The sequence below is a fragment of the Cariama cristata genome, unplaced genomic scaffold, assembly GCF_000690535.1.
Source record: "Cariama cristata isolate BGI_N322 unplaced genomic scaffold, ASM69053v1 scaffold4133, whole genome shotgun sequence".
NCBI classification, from domain to species: Eukaryota; Metazoa; Chordata; class Aves; order Cariamiformes; family Cariamidae; genus Cariama; species Cariama cristata.
In genome coordinates, this window is record NW_009606506.1 from 69847 (window position 1) to 87167 (window position 17321).

The following is a 17321-nucleotide window of genomic DNA, read 5'->3' on the forward strand; positions in this document are numbered from 1 at the left end:
TGAAGGGATTTCAGATCGAAGCTGCATTCAGCGATTCTGGTTTCTCTCTTTGGGAGATGTCTTTTGTTCTTTCCTTCCCTGTGCTCTTTGACTAGGGGAATTGTCAGCACCCAATAACTCTAGCACCAGTTCTTGCCTTACTTCCACACTGTGTTCAGCAAAAGGGAAATAGCTCACCTCCGTTGAAATCAGCAAACAGCGATTCATTTGCTGGTACTGCTGTCTTCTGTTTTGTCTTTGTGTAGCACTTGAGTTCTCTTTAATTTGGTGTCAGATCATGAAAAGCCAACAGGAGGCCCAGCTGTTTGGTATTCACACATAAACCCTACTAAAGACAAATTGTTGAGGAGGCAGTGGGGCAGCTGCTCAGTTGGACTCAGTAAATGAAGGATCTGGTCATAGTTCTAATAGGTAATGCTGGAACCAATAAATTCTTTTTCTGTGTATTAGCGTTCCCATCTATAAAATAAGGGTTATTAGACACCTTTGCTTTGTCTCCACTCTGAGCAATTCAGAACATACTCTTTATGGAAGTGGTGAGTATTCGAGTGTAAACAGGGAACCAAATCAAAGGAAAAAGAAATGCCAAGGGTCATGATTTGAAAATGACACACTATCTTGTTCACTCCAAAACATTTAATCCATAGCCAGAAAACAGGAGGTAAGAGTTTTAGGTGTAGAATTCTCCTAGACTTTCTTGTCAAACTGGTTCTTTCTGAGGAGCTCTTTGTATTATTCACCCCTGGGCAGATTTACATGACTGTATTTTGGAAATTTAGAAGGTTTTGTACAAACAGATCAAGTTAAATGTCTTGGAGCAGGCCTTGTTTTTCCAATCCCAAATAATTTATAATTTTAGGTTTCAATCCAAATATGATTACACAGCTCTATAGGCTCATTCTTTCTCTTTTTATTAAAGGCAAAAGTTAGTTGCCTAAATTTGATGTGATCAATAGAAGGGTGTCATTCATCTAAACAATTTTTAGATGTGTTGTATCTGATTTGTTCAGATTGCAAAAATGTCATGAACTTGTCAGCGAATTAATATAACTAACAAATACATTTGCTAGTTAATATATTAAGTACTTCTATGAACTTCCAAGTACTTCTAAGAGTTAGTAGTCACCTTTATGGGATCAAACTCAAATGGCTTGCATAGAGTAAGTATCAGCAAATTGGCTAAGATATAAATAGATACAGTCCTGGTCTCCTGAGCTTTATTCCCTATTCTGGTAGTTAGACTAGTTTTTTATGATTTAAAACTTAATGCAAATCGTAGATTGAAGATGCTAAAAGAACTGTCAGTGTATACAGTGTGCAATTCGTAGAAATTAAATTACTCAATTTAGAAGGCAATTTGAAGCATGATAATTGTGCTCAATTAGAAGTCTCTCCTACACGCGTCTCTTGTGTCACATATTTGGGCAACCATAGATCAGTTGTCATTGCTGCCAGTTTCCTCCACAGTATAAAATACGGTTGTTCTTTTCTCTGTGGAAAGTCAGGTTATCTGCATTAGGCAGGCGTGGATAGAGTTCTTTTTGCAGAGAGTTTGCCAGGCTCCAGGTGTTTTTACTTCAGCTGTACTGTTTCCATGACAGTTTTTGTCCACAAGGTATATATGCAGGGCTGGATGGGACAGAGCCTGGGGTGCAAACCCTGCAGACTGGAGCTGGCTCCATGCAGATTGAACACCAGTGTCTCCTCACTGTCATTCTGGGGCTAGGGGTGCAGTGCTGAGACAGCAGATTGGCTCCACACGAAGTCAGCAAAGGGCAACAGGGTTAGCCTGGCTTGGCCCCAGCTTTGCCGTACATACAGCTCCTGTCTGCGCTGCTTGGGTGCCTCTGGGTGCATTGGGAAGAGCTCTGGGTATGGCGTGACTGCAAGGCAGAAGGATGGCTCCTACAGCCATGAGCACTCTCCTGGAGTCAAGAACAGAGGAGAGTGGTGCGGAGCCATCCGACACGCAGTGCTACGTGTGCACTACGTACCTCTCCCTGCCCTGGAGCCCTGGGCACGCTTCAGAGCCATGCCAGGGGCTCTGCAGTGGCCAGCTTGGGTTTCAGCTGGACATACTCCAGCTCTGTTGGATACTGCATTGTCTTTTGCCAACACCTTCGTTGTCCAGGTTTTTCTGTTTCTCCGAGATATTTCAGCTCCCTCTTGTGTTGGAGAATGGAGCTGTTTAACGGACTTCAAACTAAATTTTGGGAATCACAGAAAGATAATTTACCAGTTGCGCCTTGACTGGCATATAATACATTATTATTTGTACTGAATGAAATGGTATTTCTTTTTGAGTCATGGTAATCCTGAAATTGTATGTGGCCACTAGGACTAAGCTCTTCATTCACTGAGAATGTTTATCTCAACTCACTGAAGTCTTTACCCAGCTTAATTCTTCCATTACCTTAATAATTCTGACCTCCCCTGCTATTTGTGCCACACTTCAGCACATTCAAGTCTGCACAGCACTCTGAAAAAGAAGAGATTCTCAAAATCTGCTTTTAAACCCATTATACTGAGATTTGCAGACAGAATGGAAATGCTTGAATTTCACATCTCCGTAGGTCTAATGAATACTGAACTCCTGAAAAAAGCTTATTTTTTAAGGATACATGGCAAAGCAGTTAGAGCACATCTGCTCCCAATTGCCCCAGCTCTTGGTCAGCAAGTTAAATGGTGCCTTGGTCAGCATTCTCAATGGGCCATGCACTGCCCTAGGCAGGAGCGTTGTGAAAGAAAGGTCCCAACTTCTCCAAAGAAGCTGTTGAGCTTTCATGAAGCTTTACTGATCTCGGAAGGGTTGCATGGAAAGACACAAAGTTGGCAGAAGAAAGTCAACCATAGGAATGGGCCCATGCACCACAAACTGAGGATCGCTGACAGGTTTAAACAAATGAATGCTCACTTTGTGGTTTGATACCTGTTGTAATGCTGGGTTCTTTACACAGTGAGGTTAAGTTTGTAACCTTTTCCTGGATTAATGCTTGGATGTGATTGTTTTGGATCAGCGAACACTTCCCCTATAGGAAGCAACACGTAAAACATTGGTGATACTATGTCAGTACTGTGTTGTAGAGAACATTTGATGAGAAACAGGTGAGTTCAAATAAATGGGTGTTTAGTTGTGTGTGACACCTTTACTGGTGTTGCCTTGAGCAATATGTGCAGGTGGAGATGTTCCACAGAGAAAGCATCTGCTTCTGCTTGCCTGGATTTCAAATGCAAGGCAATATAGGGAAGGTGCTGCAGCACTGACCTCAGCTGCTGTAACTACTGCGCAGAGCCTGGTACCACTACCAAACTACATAGAATTCTGTATGTAAAGGTAAGCAGTTAGAATTCCTCCTAGAAGTTAGCACGAACCAAACCAATTGCGCACAGCATAATGACATATGCAATATCTCATAAACCCCCCCCTCCTGCAAATTTAAGTTGGCAAAGTGGTCATTCTTCCAGTCTTCTGGACTTGCTACACAAGGGTGTGTTGTGGTTTAGGAATCATTGCCATAAAGCTCTCTAAAGCCTAAGAACATGTGTACAAACTTACATGGATTAACTTCCACTGTACTTGCATTCCATTTCTTTTTGCTTTGTGTAAGTAAATGATCAACAAATGTGAAGATGTGAACATACGTCAAAAGGAAATTTCAAAGCTGCGCATTTAAATATTTGTGGAATAGCTGGTTTTATTTTATGCACATAATTACTTGTACCAGAAATTTCAGTGCACTGAGTCAAAAAGAGAAAGATTGAGTTACTTAGTTGAGTCCAAAAACATCAATACAGTTAAAAAGCAAATACACAGTGTGTAGGGATGCAAATATGTTAGTCTCAGACTATGGATGTGTAAACAATGCACCCAAGCACTTCCTAAATATGTTTGTGCAGTTAATATAGAATTGATATCTAAAACAGCGTGCTTATTGCTATTTCAGCAACGTGGCCATAAATTTCCCATGTGAAGTATTTAATAATGTACCTGATTCTAAGCCCACTGAAATCAGAGGAGTAGTTCTGTTACATTCAGGGGATTTTCTAGGGGTGACAGTACAGAACCTGGCTAGAATTATTGTTAGCCATTGATTGCATGATCTCTATGAAGATAAACAGATGACTGCTACCCCACTTCAAATCTGTGAGAAACATCTGACGACTTTCCTTTCAATTAAGATACAAAAGATGAGTAAGTCTAGATAGGTTCTTAATTTCTCATTGCTTACAAACTCTGTAATTAGTTTATAGGATATGGATGTTGCATGAAGAAACCTCTTAAAGAAGCTTCAGATGTGTTCAGTGGAGGTTTGTTGTCCAGGAGAGTGGTGTATCATTGAGGACTGCTGATCACGTTTAGCATGAGCTTAGAGTCTTTTCTTACCAGATGCAATTAGCAGTATACAGGGCTATCCACTCTCATTAGTTCTCATCTGAGTCGGTTTTTATAAGCATTTATAGGCAGAATTGCTTATGCTTACTTTTGAAGTGGTGTTTTCTCTCTTTTGGGAGAGGTTGCTTCACAATTGATTTATGGGGATGGGTTCCTGCATACCTTCCTTTGCAGCATGTAGTGTTGATAGCTCCATTTGAGGTGAAACTGAACTATGTGGAAGCCTTTGGTCTGTGGTGGTATTTCTGGTGGAGACCTGTACCCCAAAGCACAAACCTATGGGTCTATAAAAGTCACCTTTGCTGTATGGGCTGAGTTTTTCTCAGGATATTCGTGGTTCATACACTCCTCATAAATTTATGTTCAGAGATATGATAGATGTAGACTGCCGTGACTGAATGTTGTCTTTATTTCTTGTTCTTAGGTAGCTTTTTGCAATTCCTTACAGCTGGGCAGACTTGTGAATTCTTGGAATTTTCTTTACTTAATCTGGCATGAAAATTTCCTTGTAAAAACATGTTTTATTTCTTATGCAGAAAGAATGGATTACAGCCCTGAGAAAAAGTACTGTCAGAGGAAAATAGCCGCAGCTCAATACATTTGTTGACAATTTCACTGTTTTGTTTAAACATTGCCAGGATTTGTTCCTACAACAGATCATGATTTTTTACAGGCACAGTACCTCAAGAGAAGAATAGTGCTTTTGTTCCTCCAAACTGGTATTTTTTAATTGTCATCGTAAACGAAAGCAAGATGGTAACAAATTTTTCCCAGATGCAAGAATGGAGAGAACAAATATAAAGTATGCCTGCATTCAGATAAAGTATTTAAATAGGAGTGATATGGAGTAGATAGGGGAAGTTTTTTTGCAGTGATGCACTTGTGTCCTTCCAAAAAAATGTTTATAACGAATTATTTTAACATATGTTGAAAAGGTAGAAGATCCTTTGCATTTTGTGTTAATTCCAAACCACTGAAGAGGGAAGTAATTAAAGTAATGTGCGTCTCCAAAGAAATGTGGAACTGACATTTTATTCCTAACTGGATTTTTCTTATGACTGGCTATTACTAGCAGAAGGGCACCAGTTGTTATCAGATTTTGGAGTGCTTGCTTTGCTAAGTTTGCAGCATACCAATACTTAATAATTGATTTTAGCCATCTCAGATGAAATGTTGTAGAGGTCCCATTCCTTCCTGTTGTAAGCAACTGTCCCATTGACGTCAGTGGCACCTTGGCCTGAATTAAGCCTGAACGACTGAAACCAGACTTAGTAAAATGAAACACTCTAGAAGGCCTAAGCGTAGAACCACTTCAACCTGAACTATTGCCCAAATTTTGAGGCTTGAAAACAAAAGCCGTACATGTTTGTCAAAGTCCTCCTGTTACTGCCTTGGCATGGACATTGCAATTTGAAGTGATTTCTTTCAAGTCTGAGGCTCAGAGGTTTCTCCCTGCTTTCCCTCCCCGCCAAATAGTGGACAGCTTAAAGATTTGGCCTAGATTCTTAGCAAGTTTTCCCTTCTCTCACTCAGTGTAAGTGGTGAGAATCATATTTCTGTTGAACTTAGAGGTGCCTTTCTTGAAGTCTTAGATGAACTATTCACATCATGGTACTCCCACCTCTTCCTACAGTTTGTTCCTGTGCTGGTGGAGATAGAGGCAGTCAGCTCTGGCAGCTGCATGGTCTTAGGAAATAATCTACTCTAAATTCATGGTCAGGAAAGCTTTGTGTGAAGGAATCATGTCCCAGAGAGAAGTGTCTGTTTCTCTTAAGGGTAACCACACCGGCTTTCTGCTTGTGGCCTGTTTTGGAAGTACCTCTTGTCAGTCATTCCTCAACTGCAAAATAGAAGTTTGGTGTTTCTGGTCTCCCTGCTTCCAGTTCAGCCTGCCTGCCAGAAGGCAAAAGTTTGCACGTGTTCTTGATGTAAATATATAACCTAGTGAACCAAGTTCAAGCTGTATCACTTCCCATATAGCTTTGAGGTTGAAGACTTAAGTGCTTGGGTGCATTTAGCATCCTTAACAAGTTTCTCATAAGCTGCAGTGCGTCCCAGTAACACAAAGCAGCGAATTCTTGTTACGCTAGTTACTGAGGCTGAAAACATGGCCCCAGATACTCCAAACGGGATGGTCTCTCTTATGCCTTGGCAGTACTGAGGAGAATAATGGAACTTATTTTCACCTCCACTGACAAAATCACTCCCTTTCTATGATATTTTTATAGTGGACACTAGTGCTATTGCTGTTTCCAATCCCTGTTTTAATAATGCTAGTTATCACACCTCATTGTGTAAGTGCAGAGGCTGGGCTTCCATAGGTATCCCCCTGAAGTTTGAGTGGCATAGTTTGATTTCCGTCTAGTATAAAAGTAGCTGCTCTATTTCCTTGCTTCTCTATGTAACTGATCAAAACTCAAAATCTGAAATCTGCCATATTAAATCTATTGCCCCAAAAGTACTTGTTTCTGTTATTGCTAATATCTTGCACTACTGGATAGCAGTACAAACCTTAAGAAAGTAGACATGATCATAGAATTTGGAAACCAATGTCTTCATGATGCTGTTACTTAAAAACTCTTACTCATCCACAGTATTACTGAGAAAGGATCAATTAGCTCTCCAGTTGATAATTTAGGATTTCTGGCTAAGGAATTGGCTGGCCTGACACAAACTATTCCATCAGGAACAGTAGTTCACCTCTGGCAAAGATTTGTTGATTAAGAAATGACTAAAGGCTATCTACCGGGAAGAAAGTGTACGATTCCTACACAAACACTTGGGTCAAGTTCAGCAATTGTTGAAGCAGTAGTGCAATATGGACACCCAACATTCTTGAAGGAATATTCAGCCTTTACTTGAAGGGGTTTTCTGGGGGAATGTAGCCAGTCAAGACCCTTACTTGAACTATTATTTAACATACTGCATCCAAAAATGGTGTGTCATTTTGTAAACCCACTATACTGATGCCAATTCAGTATTACATCATCACTTCTATTTCCTGACCCTGTTGCACATAATATGAAACTTTATAACCAGAGGATTCAGCTCTCCCTGTTGTAAAAAGACTATGGGAATGAGTTGGGTTATTTGATATAAGAGAAGAAACACTGTTTTCTGACCTGGGCTGTCTTTATTAAGTTGGATCTGAATACACTAAAATTTTGCATAAGTTTGGGTGCACACCTGAACTGTACAGGTGGACTTGATGAGCTAATCCAAATACTGGATAAGTGAACATAATGCTCCTTGCGATTCCCTGTTTTTACAGCTGGCGAAGCAGATGTTACAGATTGTGTTACTTGAGTGGTGGTTGTTCTCATTTTTGCAATATAATCTAGTTGCTAATAAGTACAGGGCCTAGGGACTTAATTATAGCCCTAAAATTCAGGCATCAAAGCGTAATGAAATGTCAAATTCCTGTTTTGTTCTTACCTTCTGAAAATTGTACCTTGAATCTATTTCATGGTCAGGAAAGAATCCTAATATTTCAAGTTCCGGTGTACAGACAGAATCACAAATGGAGCTGTTCCCCAGATCAGCAGAAGTAAATCAAAATGTTGTGAATAGATTTCTACCACAACTTCACCCGCTACAAAGTCAAAATCATATCCCAAGCATGATGTGATAACAGGAAATGCATAGAGCCACTTTAAATCATAAATGAGCAAAGCAAGAATATAGGGATTGCATTTTGCTTTGCAAAGGCTTAAGCACAAGACAATTATAAAGAAAACCTTTTTTTAAATGCTGTTTTAAAATGAAAGTTCTGTAATAATGCAGTTCTTTGTTTGAAGATGCTGAGTGTATAATTTCTTATAGTCCACTTCAAAGTCAAGTTCTTTAACTGACGATATGCGTGTATAGCCTTTTGCTAGAAATGATCTATCTTTACATTTGAGTTATGCCAAACATATGCCAAACAATATATGTTATGCCAAACAATAGCCATACATTGTCTTTGTAAGGGTAGTGATTTCCTAGCTGTCCTTATTTGCTGTTGTAGCGAGTTCCTTTGAACTCAGCCCCCCTTATTGTTTTCAAAGCGCTGAGTTTAGTTTACCCAAACCCCTGCCAACAGTTTGTGTATCACTACTGATCTTTCACTGTGCTGTCTTCAGAGGAGAAATAGCAGCCGCAAGTGTTTCAGAGCTAGGAACACAGACCTCAAGGTCCCTGCTGTAGCCAGGCATAGGGTAGCACACACTAGGTTATTTGTGGTAACCGTGGGGTCCCTTTGTTTCTGCAGGGTTGGACTCACCGCTCAGCAGGTGTGTGCCCTGATATCCTTCTGTTCCCAACACAGAAATATTAATTGATTATTCAGATTAATTCAACAGCTCATTCAATTACCCTGATGCCCATCCTCCTTTCTTTATCCTAATCAAATCCTATTTTCCCCTGGAGGTCCATAATACAATTATTTATACACAGATCGATATTTTTGTTTTAGAGTTCAGTTGTTAATTTATATACCTTTCTGGTTTTGATTCCAAGAGTTTGATTTGAGTGTGCCTTTGCCTGGCTTGGCCCATATTTCAGAATGCTGTTTTGCTTAGGAATTGGACAAAGCCTGTCTTTCTACAACTGTGGCACTCTCCTGCTCAGTGCTTCATCTCACTCCATTGAACTATTGAAGCAGCTGAGCAAACAGAGGTCTGCTCTGAGATATTTTGCAAGTAGAGAAACAGACCAAGCCTGTTGAACAAATGATTATTTTAAAGCCTTCAAGTCATCTCAGTTTGGCATGGAGTCGTCTTTGTCAGAATAGTGCTGCATTTCTTTTCCCTGGCAAAGCTGGTGCAAGCAGAAGTGGTACATTGGGGAAGATTTGTGTCTTTTGTCCAATTCCATTTTGCTCAGTGGCAAGTATTGCATTTGTGCAGGAGAAACCAAAGCTCGCAGAGGCAAGAGTCTTAATCACACAGGAATACAGCTCAACATTACAACTGTGTTAACCTTAGTCTTCTGATGCTTATTCTAGGGGCTAAGCTGTCCTACTTTCCAGAGGAAACACTCTTAGACATAGAATTTTGAATAAATAGCAAAGTCAAGTCAACACTTACTCATAGAATTCAGCTGCAGGAGTGAGCTTGTACTTCGAGTATTTGGTACCATTGCCAAGGACTGATGCATTGAAAAGTTTGGGATCTGTACAGTTTGGACTGTTCCAACTGTTGTCGCAGTTTGTCCAGGGAAGCTCAAATGTGAATGATGAAAATAGATAATACAGAGACCAAGCTATGATAACGTTGTAGTAGAAACCCACATAAAGAGCTATGAGTATCACTGCGTAGCCTACACCTAAAGACAAAGGAAAACTAGATTATACATTGCATTTTACATGCAACACTATATGCAAACACTGTAGTTAAACTCAGCCATACATGGTTGCAAATTCATTTTAGATCTTCAGACCAATAAAAGGAGTTTTTGACATTTACATACATGCAGACACAGTGTCACTGACCTTAAAACAAAAAATTACAATTTTGGAAAATGACTGGTTTTTAGCAAATCTAGTTGTTTGCCAGAAAAAGAAATTAAGCAGTGCAATGTCAAAATTTGCTCTTGTACAACTCTTCCTGATTTGCTTCCAACGCAGAAGACTGTAAGCCCATGTTAGGAGTGAAACTCCATCTTCATCGTGCCAGAGTCCTTGGCAACTTTTCTTGGAAAAGTAAAGCTTGATACTTAAGTGAAGTTTCCCTATGCTTCACATTCCCACCCTGAGCTAGTTTGGAACAGACACCGATCCCTCTCCTGTCTCTTTCCCATTGTTACTCTCCAGATTGGCTTCCGTCAGCATGTAACTAGGTCCAAAACACGCATGAAACAGTCTGTGCTGTTCCACTGAGGCGCTCCAAGTGGTTCTTGGGCATGCCAGTAAATCTTGGTGAATATCCAGCTTGGGGCTAAACTGCATGTGGACCTTCAAAGCATTTTATTATCTCCCCAGGATTACAGAATCCTCACTGTAAGCATTCTCTTTTGACTTTGAATATCTGTTCTGTATTTTTGTGTACTGTGAAATGTGCTTGGAGGGTCCATTTAGCAAGAAAGCCCCAAAGAGTCCATGTTCTCAGCATGAAAATGAACATTTTCCAATGGTTTGGAAGGAAGCTTTCGTACTAGTGTCAAAGCAGAACAAAAGTTTGTTGCCAGAATTGTTCGGGAAGCTTGCTTTACCTTGGCTTATATAATTCTTCCCGTACTATGTGCACAGCATTGTTCTCTGAATTCGCCCCCGGAGTTGTATGCATTACATATAACAGGTAGAGACTACAGCTGTTATATGACTATCGTCACTGTACTGTCACAGCACCTAAGTGTAAACCTTTAATTCTAATTTTCTTCAGTTTAGTTTTTTTGGAGAGACTGTACTGGAGGCCTAGCAGTTGGAGATTATTAAGCTTTTGTATTTCTTGATAAAGCAAGGAAATAGCACACACTTTGAGTATTAATCCTTGGTTTAAAATTTGCATAAGGAACTGATGCTGACCCTGAAGGAGCTGGCAGTTCAAAGACTGCTGCATACACCAAAGTTACTCTTTGCTCTCAGTGAGGCTTTTAATACATAGACCATTTGGCTCGTCTCTAACGTCGGGGAAAAGATTGTGAAAGTGAAGATGAAACTGTATCTTCAAATCCTTGGTGCTTAAATGAATCCAGTACATTAACACTCAAATTCTAGTGATACATTATGATCAATAGAATGGAGCGGAGGGTGGAATCACAAAAGGGGATAATTCTTCAATATTAATGTGAATGTTAAAATACTAAGTACGAATAATATATGTTGCTCTGAAATTAGATGATTTCTGTTTAAAAACACTGTTCCTGAAATTCCTCCAATTCAGGAGGACAATGATATTTAATATCAAGATTGAAAAATACTGGATCAAATGTATCTTAAATGTCACTCCTCTGGAATCGTAAGAATGTTCAGGAAAGAATTTGCTCTCCTGTTTCTGGGTCTAGCTTTTCTTAAAAGTAATGCTGTACCTCCCACACTCTGAAATAGACCCTGGAAAATGCAGAGATGAAAACAGACTGTGTTGCAGAAGTAACGGGTAATTTTTAATTGCATGTGTTAAGAGAGCATCTCATTAGAAGTAGAGTCCTTAGAGTTCAGAGTGATAATATTCATAGCTAAAATTAGTACTATAGTGCTGTTCATTTAGAGAAGCTGTTATAAATTTGTGTAGACTGTGTACTTTTCATGGGAGTGAGAGATTTGAGTTATCCCAGAAACAACTCAAAAGCATTAGCAGTAAACACGGTTGTATGTTATCGGAAGATTTGGTCAAAACTTTAAAAGTACTGAGTTTATACTAGTGCTGAGGTGCAAATACAACTTAATGCTTATTACTTTTTGAGAATCAAATAACTTATGCTATTCTATATCCTAGTAATAAGAACACTTAAAAATCAATACTAATGTATGTTTAGTCCACTTTGAAAATGTCAGCTTAAAAACACAGCTGGAATGTCAACAAGACTATACATGAAATAAGTTCTATTTTCCTTTCTCATCATCTTTTCAATCCTGAAGTCAACAGATAGAGTACCTCTGAGCACAGTGGTATTTGGCTGAAACACTTTGAGATCTTTCAGGTCTCATTTTTGCAGTTAGGTTTTCAAAATCCTCATTGCTATCCAAAGATATTAACTGATACCGGCAGGAATTTTGATTGAGCAAGGGTCTTCAGATTCCCGGGTCCTGGGATGAATTTTGTCTCCCATGAAGGGATTATAGAAGGGCTAGGTAAATCTGTATCAATTAATTTTAAAATTTTGAGGCACATATTTTAGTAGCTCACATGTTTATTTTTTTATTATATCTCTAATTTTGCTGTGAGTTTTGGGTTTGATAAGAAAAAAACCTGCAGTTTTCCTATTCTGCGGCACTAGACTCCTTAAAGAGGAAAGCTGTATTTTGAGAAAAACTACTAACATTTACTCAGTGTAACCTATATTCAAGCACCAGATCTGCCAAGTTTGGATTGCTATTGTTAAGCTCCTCAGCTTTTATCAGTCGTGGGATGAACATGGCTGAATTTTAAGGTGCTAAGATCAGCTGAGCTTGACTGGTTTCACTTCGGATAGTTCTGTGTTGAAAAGGCTTTTACATAAGGTTTTAGATACAATCTGGTATAGATATAAGGGAACTTAAAAATTTTGCTGGTAAGCAATGCTTGAGAAAATTCTTGAGGGTCCTTAACAAATATTTATTTCATGTACAGAAAGCATATGGCTTCTTTCACCCAGGGAGATTCCTTTATCCCTGATCAGCATCCGAACACCCTGATCAGTATCCAGACACCTAACCTATTTCTAAGGCTATTTCTTCCTCACAGAATGATTGCAACTCAGTGCACCAGACAACACTCCACAGCCTTTTATTCAGTGATGCTGGAGACTTAACCCTAGTGGAGGGCACTCCATGGTAATAATAATCTTCAGGTTTTAATAAGTGCTTTTCATTGCTAGATTTGAAAACCACTTTACAAAGTCTATGAGAATCATTGCTTGCATTTCACAGGCAGAAAAACTGAGGTACAGACCCACAGATAACTCGTATGCTGTTACAAGTCTGGTGGCTGAACTACAGTCTTCACAACTCCACTTTTAATGTTCTAGCCGCTGTGGTATGCTGACTTCTGCAGAGAAAGCTCCACACAGTGAACTGAATGGAGTCAGTTGTTATCTTAGTCACTGGGGGAGATAGGGCTGAACGGACCGGGATGGGATTTGGTATTTCCAGATGTTTGCATTGCCAACCTCTCCCTCCACCTAAAGATACCCACTTCCTCCTGCTCCCCAACATGCAGGGGAAAGGGAGGACAGGGCTGAACTGCTCCTGCTCATTGCTCTCTTGTACTCCTCAGCAATCACCCTGAAGATGATTTCTGTGGCTTTTCCCATTTTTTTGCTCCACCTGTGATAACAAAAAAGACTTCTGACTTCAAGGGTTGGGGAAAGGTCAGCAAAGATCATGCTGTCTGTGGAAAGATAAGAGACCTTTACTTTGTTTGTGATCACAAGTGTGTGGCACCCTCACGGTGCTACTCAAGTGAGCAGAGGGACACTTACCTTTGAAAACTGGACAGATTTTCCACACAGTAGCAGCCCCTTCTCGGTTATACTGTCCCAGTGCTAATTCCATATAGAACAGGGGCATTCCAGCAATGATTAAGAAGAGGATATAGGGAATAAGAAAAGCACCTGGAAAGAGAATAATTAGACATTGTAGTCTATGGTTTAGTTACATTTTGCTTTCTCTGTTGCTTACTTTTACTGGCTAAAGACAAAGCCACTGCCTTTGGGAAGTAGAAAGGAAATATCAGGAAGGAAGAACCTGTGTTCTCTTGTCCCTTTCCTGTATTTTTTTTAAGGTCTCAGGGACAGAACCCCTGAAAAAAGCTGTAGACCACAGCTCCTATTTCCCCCTAATGTTTCCCCTCTGCTTTTTGGCTTCAAAGGAAAAAAAATTGTCCCTGAAAATTAATCCCTAACTGAGAAAGAAATGATGCTGAACACACTTGCAGAGCTAAAAGGGAAAGGGACTATGAAAAATGTTGTTGTTTTGTTAGTGTATTCAAAAGGGAGCATGGAGGCCAGCAACAGAGGAAAAAAAATATTATGTGAGTTCCTGTAAGTGCAGTTTAAATCATACTGTGTTAAGGTGTCTGCAGGAACCTCTGGCTTGAAAATGAATCACTACTGGTCAGTCATACGGAATTTGGACTTCCATGGCATATTTTGTTTTTTTTGCCATAATGAATTCCTTTATTCTTATGAAATGTGTTAGACAACACACCCCTTTCCAGCCTAGTGATATTCATTGCCATTAATGTGGAGTACGTACTAGGTTTCACTGATAGGCCCAAGTACAGCATCTTTATAGTGCAGCAGGACAGTGCTGGGGCTGCTTGCACCATCCTGGAATATGTAACTTTACTTGACTGAGGATTCTCCTGTGAGTTCATACTACAGAAACTGTCACCTGTGGAAAAGCCCTGATGTGTCAGTGCTAGTATCATAAAAAGTATTGCCTACTGAAATACAAAAGGATCATCTAATGTAGAAATTATCTGGAAATTTCTTAGCTATTTTATATGATCCAGGTCACAGAAAGAAGACTCTTCCAGCACCTGGCTACATGTGATACTATAAACCATTTATAGCTGGCATCATGTTTAATAACTGGATGCTCTGTCAGTCCTCTGCTTTGTGGTACCTGTAAAGGGTAGCTTTTATTCGATAGCTTGGTCCAGAACCATTCAGTTAATGTAAAGTTTGTCTGTATAAAAAATGATTAGATTGTTTTGATAAATAAGGAGCTGACAGAGTAACTACATGTCCTGAATAACCTGTAAAGTGTAGCTTTTATTTTATTCGATAGCTTGGTCCAGAACCGTTCAGTTAATGTAAAGTTTGTATAAAAAATGATTAGATTGTTTTGATAAATAAGGAGCTGACAGAGTAACTACATGTCCTGAATAACTGACTGCTATCCTTAGGAGTTACATACGAAAAAGAAACTAGATTGTGAAAATCATGGTTAAATTGTTCAGCAAAAGAAAAACAGCAGTAGCTGTCTGTTTCTCCTGATAGCAAGTAGTAGGAACTTTTGCAAACCTTTAAAATCTGCTGTACTGGTTTAGTAATTTGAAAACTTCCCTTGCAAAAGGAAGTAAGTTTGCATTACTTTTAAATATATAAACTTACAGAAGGTATGTGTAGTCTATAAAAGTATAAACGCTAACAGCATGACTGTAGCTATCTAAAGCATGCCAGTGAGCCGAATAAATTGCATATTTAAAAAGTACTTCTGAAACTACTGTTGTGCTTTTAAAAGTCTGATTAGTTGTTGCTCCTTTACCTTTCATGTTTGCTTTTCACAGATAGTACTAGTGTAAGCTGCCTAGCGTGGCTGTTCAGAGAGGGAATTTTGAGTTTATACTGGAGAATAAGAATGGAAAAACAAACTCTGTTCTCTTAGTCGTACCACAAATCTACTTCTAAAAGTAATGTGTGGTAATATAGTGGTAAGGGCCATGAATTCAGCATTCAATCCTAAGTTTAGGCATTTGAAAATTAAAATGTTGCAATGAAACAGACAAGGTGTATCAACAGACATAAAGAATAGCTTAAAGCTTTGAGAATAACAAACAAAGCTGAAATATATTGGTTGTATCACTTTGGGGACAAGAATCTTCTTATGATGTTTCTATGGAGTGTAGTGTGAATGCAACCTGTGTTCACATAAGCTGCTACAGTACCAGTGATACATGTTTTAATAATATTTCGGTGGTGTTTGTAAGCTGTGTTCTGCAATTGTCATGTTGAAGTGTCATATGTTTGAATACTGTAGAGAAAAAAAATACTTGTATTTAACAAATACTTGGTACCCTGCAGTTCTGAGCTCTGTTCAATGTTGAAACATACTCAGCTAAATCAATCTGGGATACTACATGTTGCTTTCACTGTATCTACTATCTGGAAAAATTATTTTAGGTGGTTTTACTGTCAGATTTCTTGTGACAGCCTTTGAAGTGCCACACTTGTCTTGCTTTGATAGTATTACAGTGTGTGGAGCTGACTCACAAACCTAGCTTGTATTTGGGAGGTATGGAGTTTGCAGAGTGGTGTTTGATTAACTTTAATGTCAAGATACTGTGGAAAACATGATGCCACAAACTGAACAGGGAAATTTGTGTTTGAGAAAATTAATCCTGGAGATGTATAGTGGATGTATGTATTAAATGCCAGTTTAAAATACGTGGTTTTTTAAGTATGACTAATACCATGATGAACTGTGAAGTGTACTGTACTTAGGCATACTTGCTTAAGCGTCATCTATTTGGCTACGAGTCATTCCAGGCTTTAGTTAAAGGAGGTTTCTTTCTTTTTTTTCTTCCCCCTCCCTGCCTCCGCAAGGGATTAATAAGGAGTGGTGTAATTTTCAGCAAAGAGCAGTTACACAGTATGGCAGGGTTTCATAGCTGGGTTACTTTTCAGGTAACTAAATGATTGAAGTATTTTGAAATTGTGATAAATATCAAAGTAAGGGTGCTTAGTCACATCAAGTTGACTTAATGTTTTGGATCCTTCTGGAAACTTCTTGTTTAGCAGCTTCTAATTAGGTAAAAAAAATACCAAAAAGTCAGGTAGTTTGTAAATTATCTTGATATTTGCTCTTCCTAGCCAATATCCAGAATCAACCTTCATGGTGTTCACTGAACCCTTTCTGAGATCATGGGCACTTCAAAGGAAAAGAAATGATGGTCAAAGTATCATTCAAATTGCTACAAACTAGAATGGTAGGCAAATACTTATAAACAGTATATGTGTGATATATCATCAACCTCACACTGTAGTTGCACAGGGGCTCCATCATAGGAGTGGGTTGTGTATGGTGTCTTATGAACACGAGGTGTTGTTTGGAAGGAGACTTCATACCATCCTGCATGTGTGAACAAGCTGTGGGCCAGGGAGGAGGCAAACCGGCATCCTGGTGGGCTTCTTGCTTTAGGTCCGCTGGTGTGAATTTGAGCATCAGACGAGACTTCTCTGAAAGGGCAGCATCGCCGTTAATGCCTACCTGATCTATGAAGTCAAACTGTGGTAGGCAGTGACACGATGCCAGCTGTCTCACTCCCGCCTGTGCCACTGGCCGCAGAACCGGCTGTGCTTTAATTGCACGGTTCCAAGGAGCCAGTCAGATTTGTATAGCCCAGATGGCTGAACTCTTAGGGAGCACAGGGTTTGGCGAACACTTCAGACTAGCTTGCCAAGATCTACCTAGCTCAGAGAGCTGAGGGAATGCAGTCTGTGGGATTGCTGCATTGGCAGTGACATACTGACAGCACTCCAGGGGATTCCACTCCCCCACGGTGTGATGGGACGGGGCTGAGCACAC

General features: G+C 39.6%; 1 protein-coding gene across 1 annotated transcript in view; it reads right to left on the reverse strand.

Moving 5' to 3' along the window:
- LOC104158664 (sodium-dependent noradrenaline transporter-like) overlaps window positions 1-17092 on the reverse strand; it is a gene marked incomplete at its 5' end in the record, with an annotated part of 52768 nt that extends 35676 nt beyond the window's left edge. The window contains 3 exons of the mRNA XM_009696375.1: window positions 9460-9697; window positions 13490-13621; window positions 16862-17092. Coding sequence (XP_009694677.1) covers window positions 9460-9697; window positions 13490-13621; window positions 16862-17092 — 601 coding nt within the window. The remainder of the gene's footprint in view (window positions 1-9459; window positions 9698-13489; window positions 13622-16861) is intronic.
- Window positions 17093-17321: the final 229 nt, after the last annotated feature.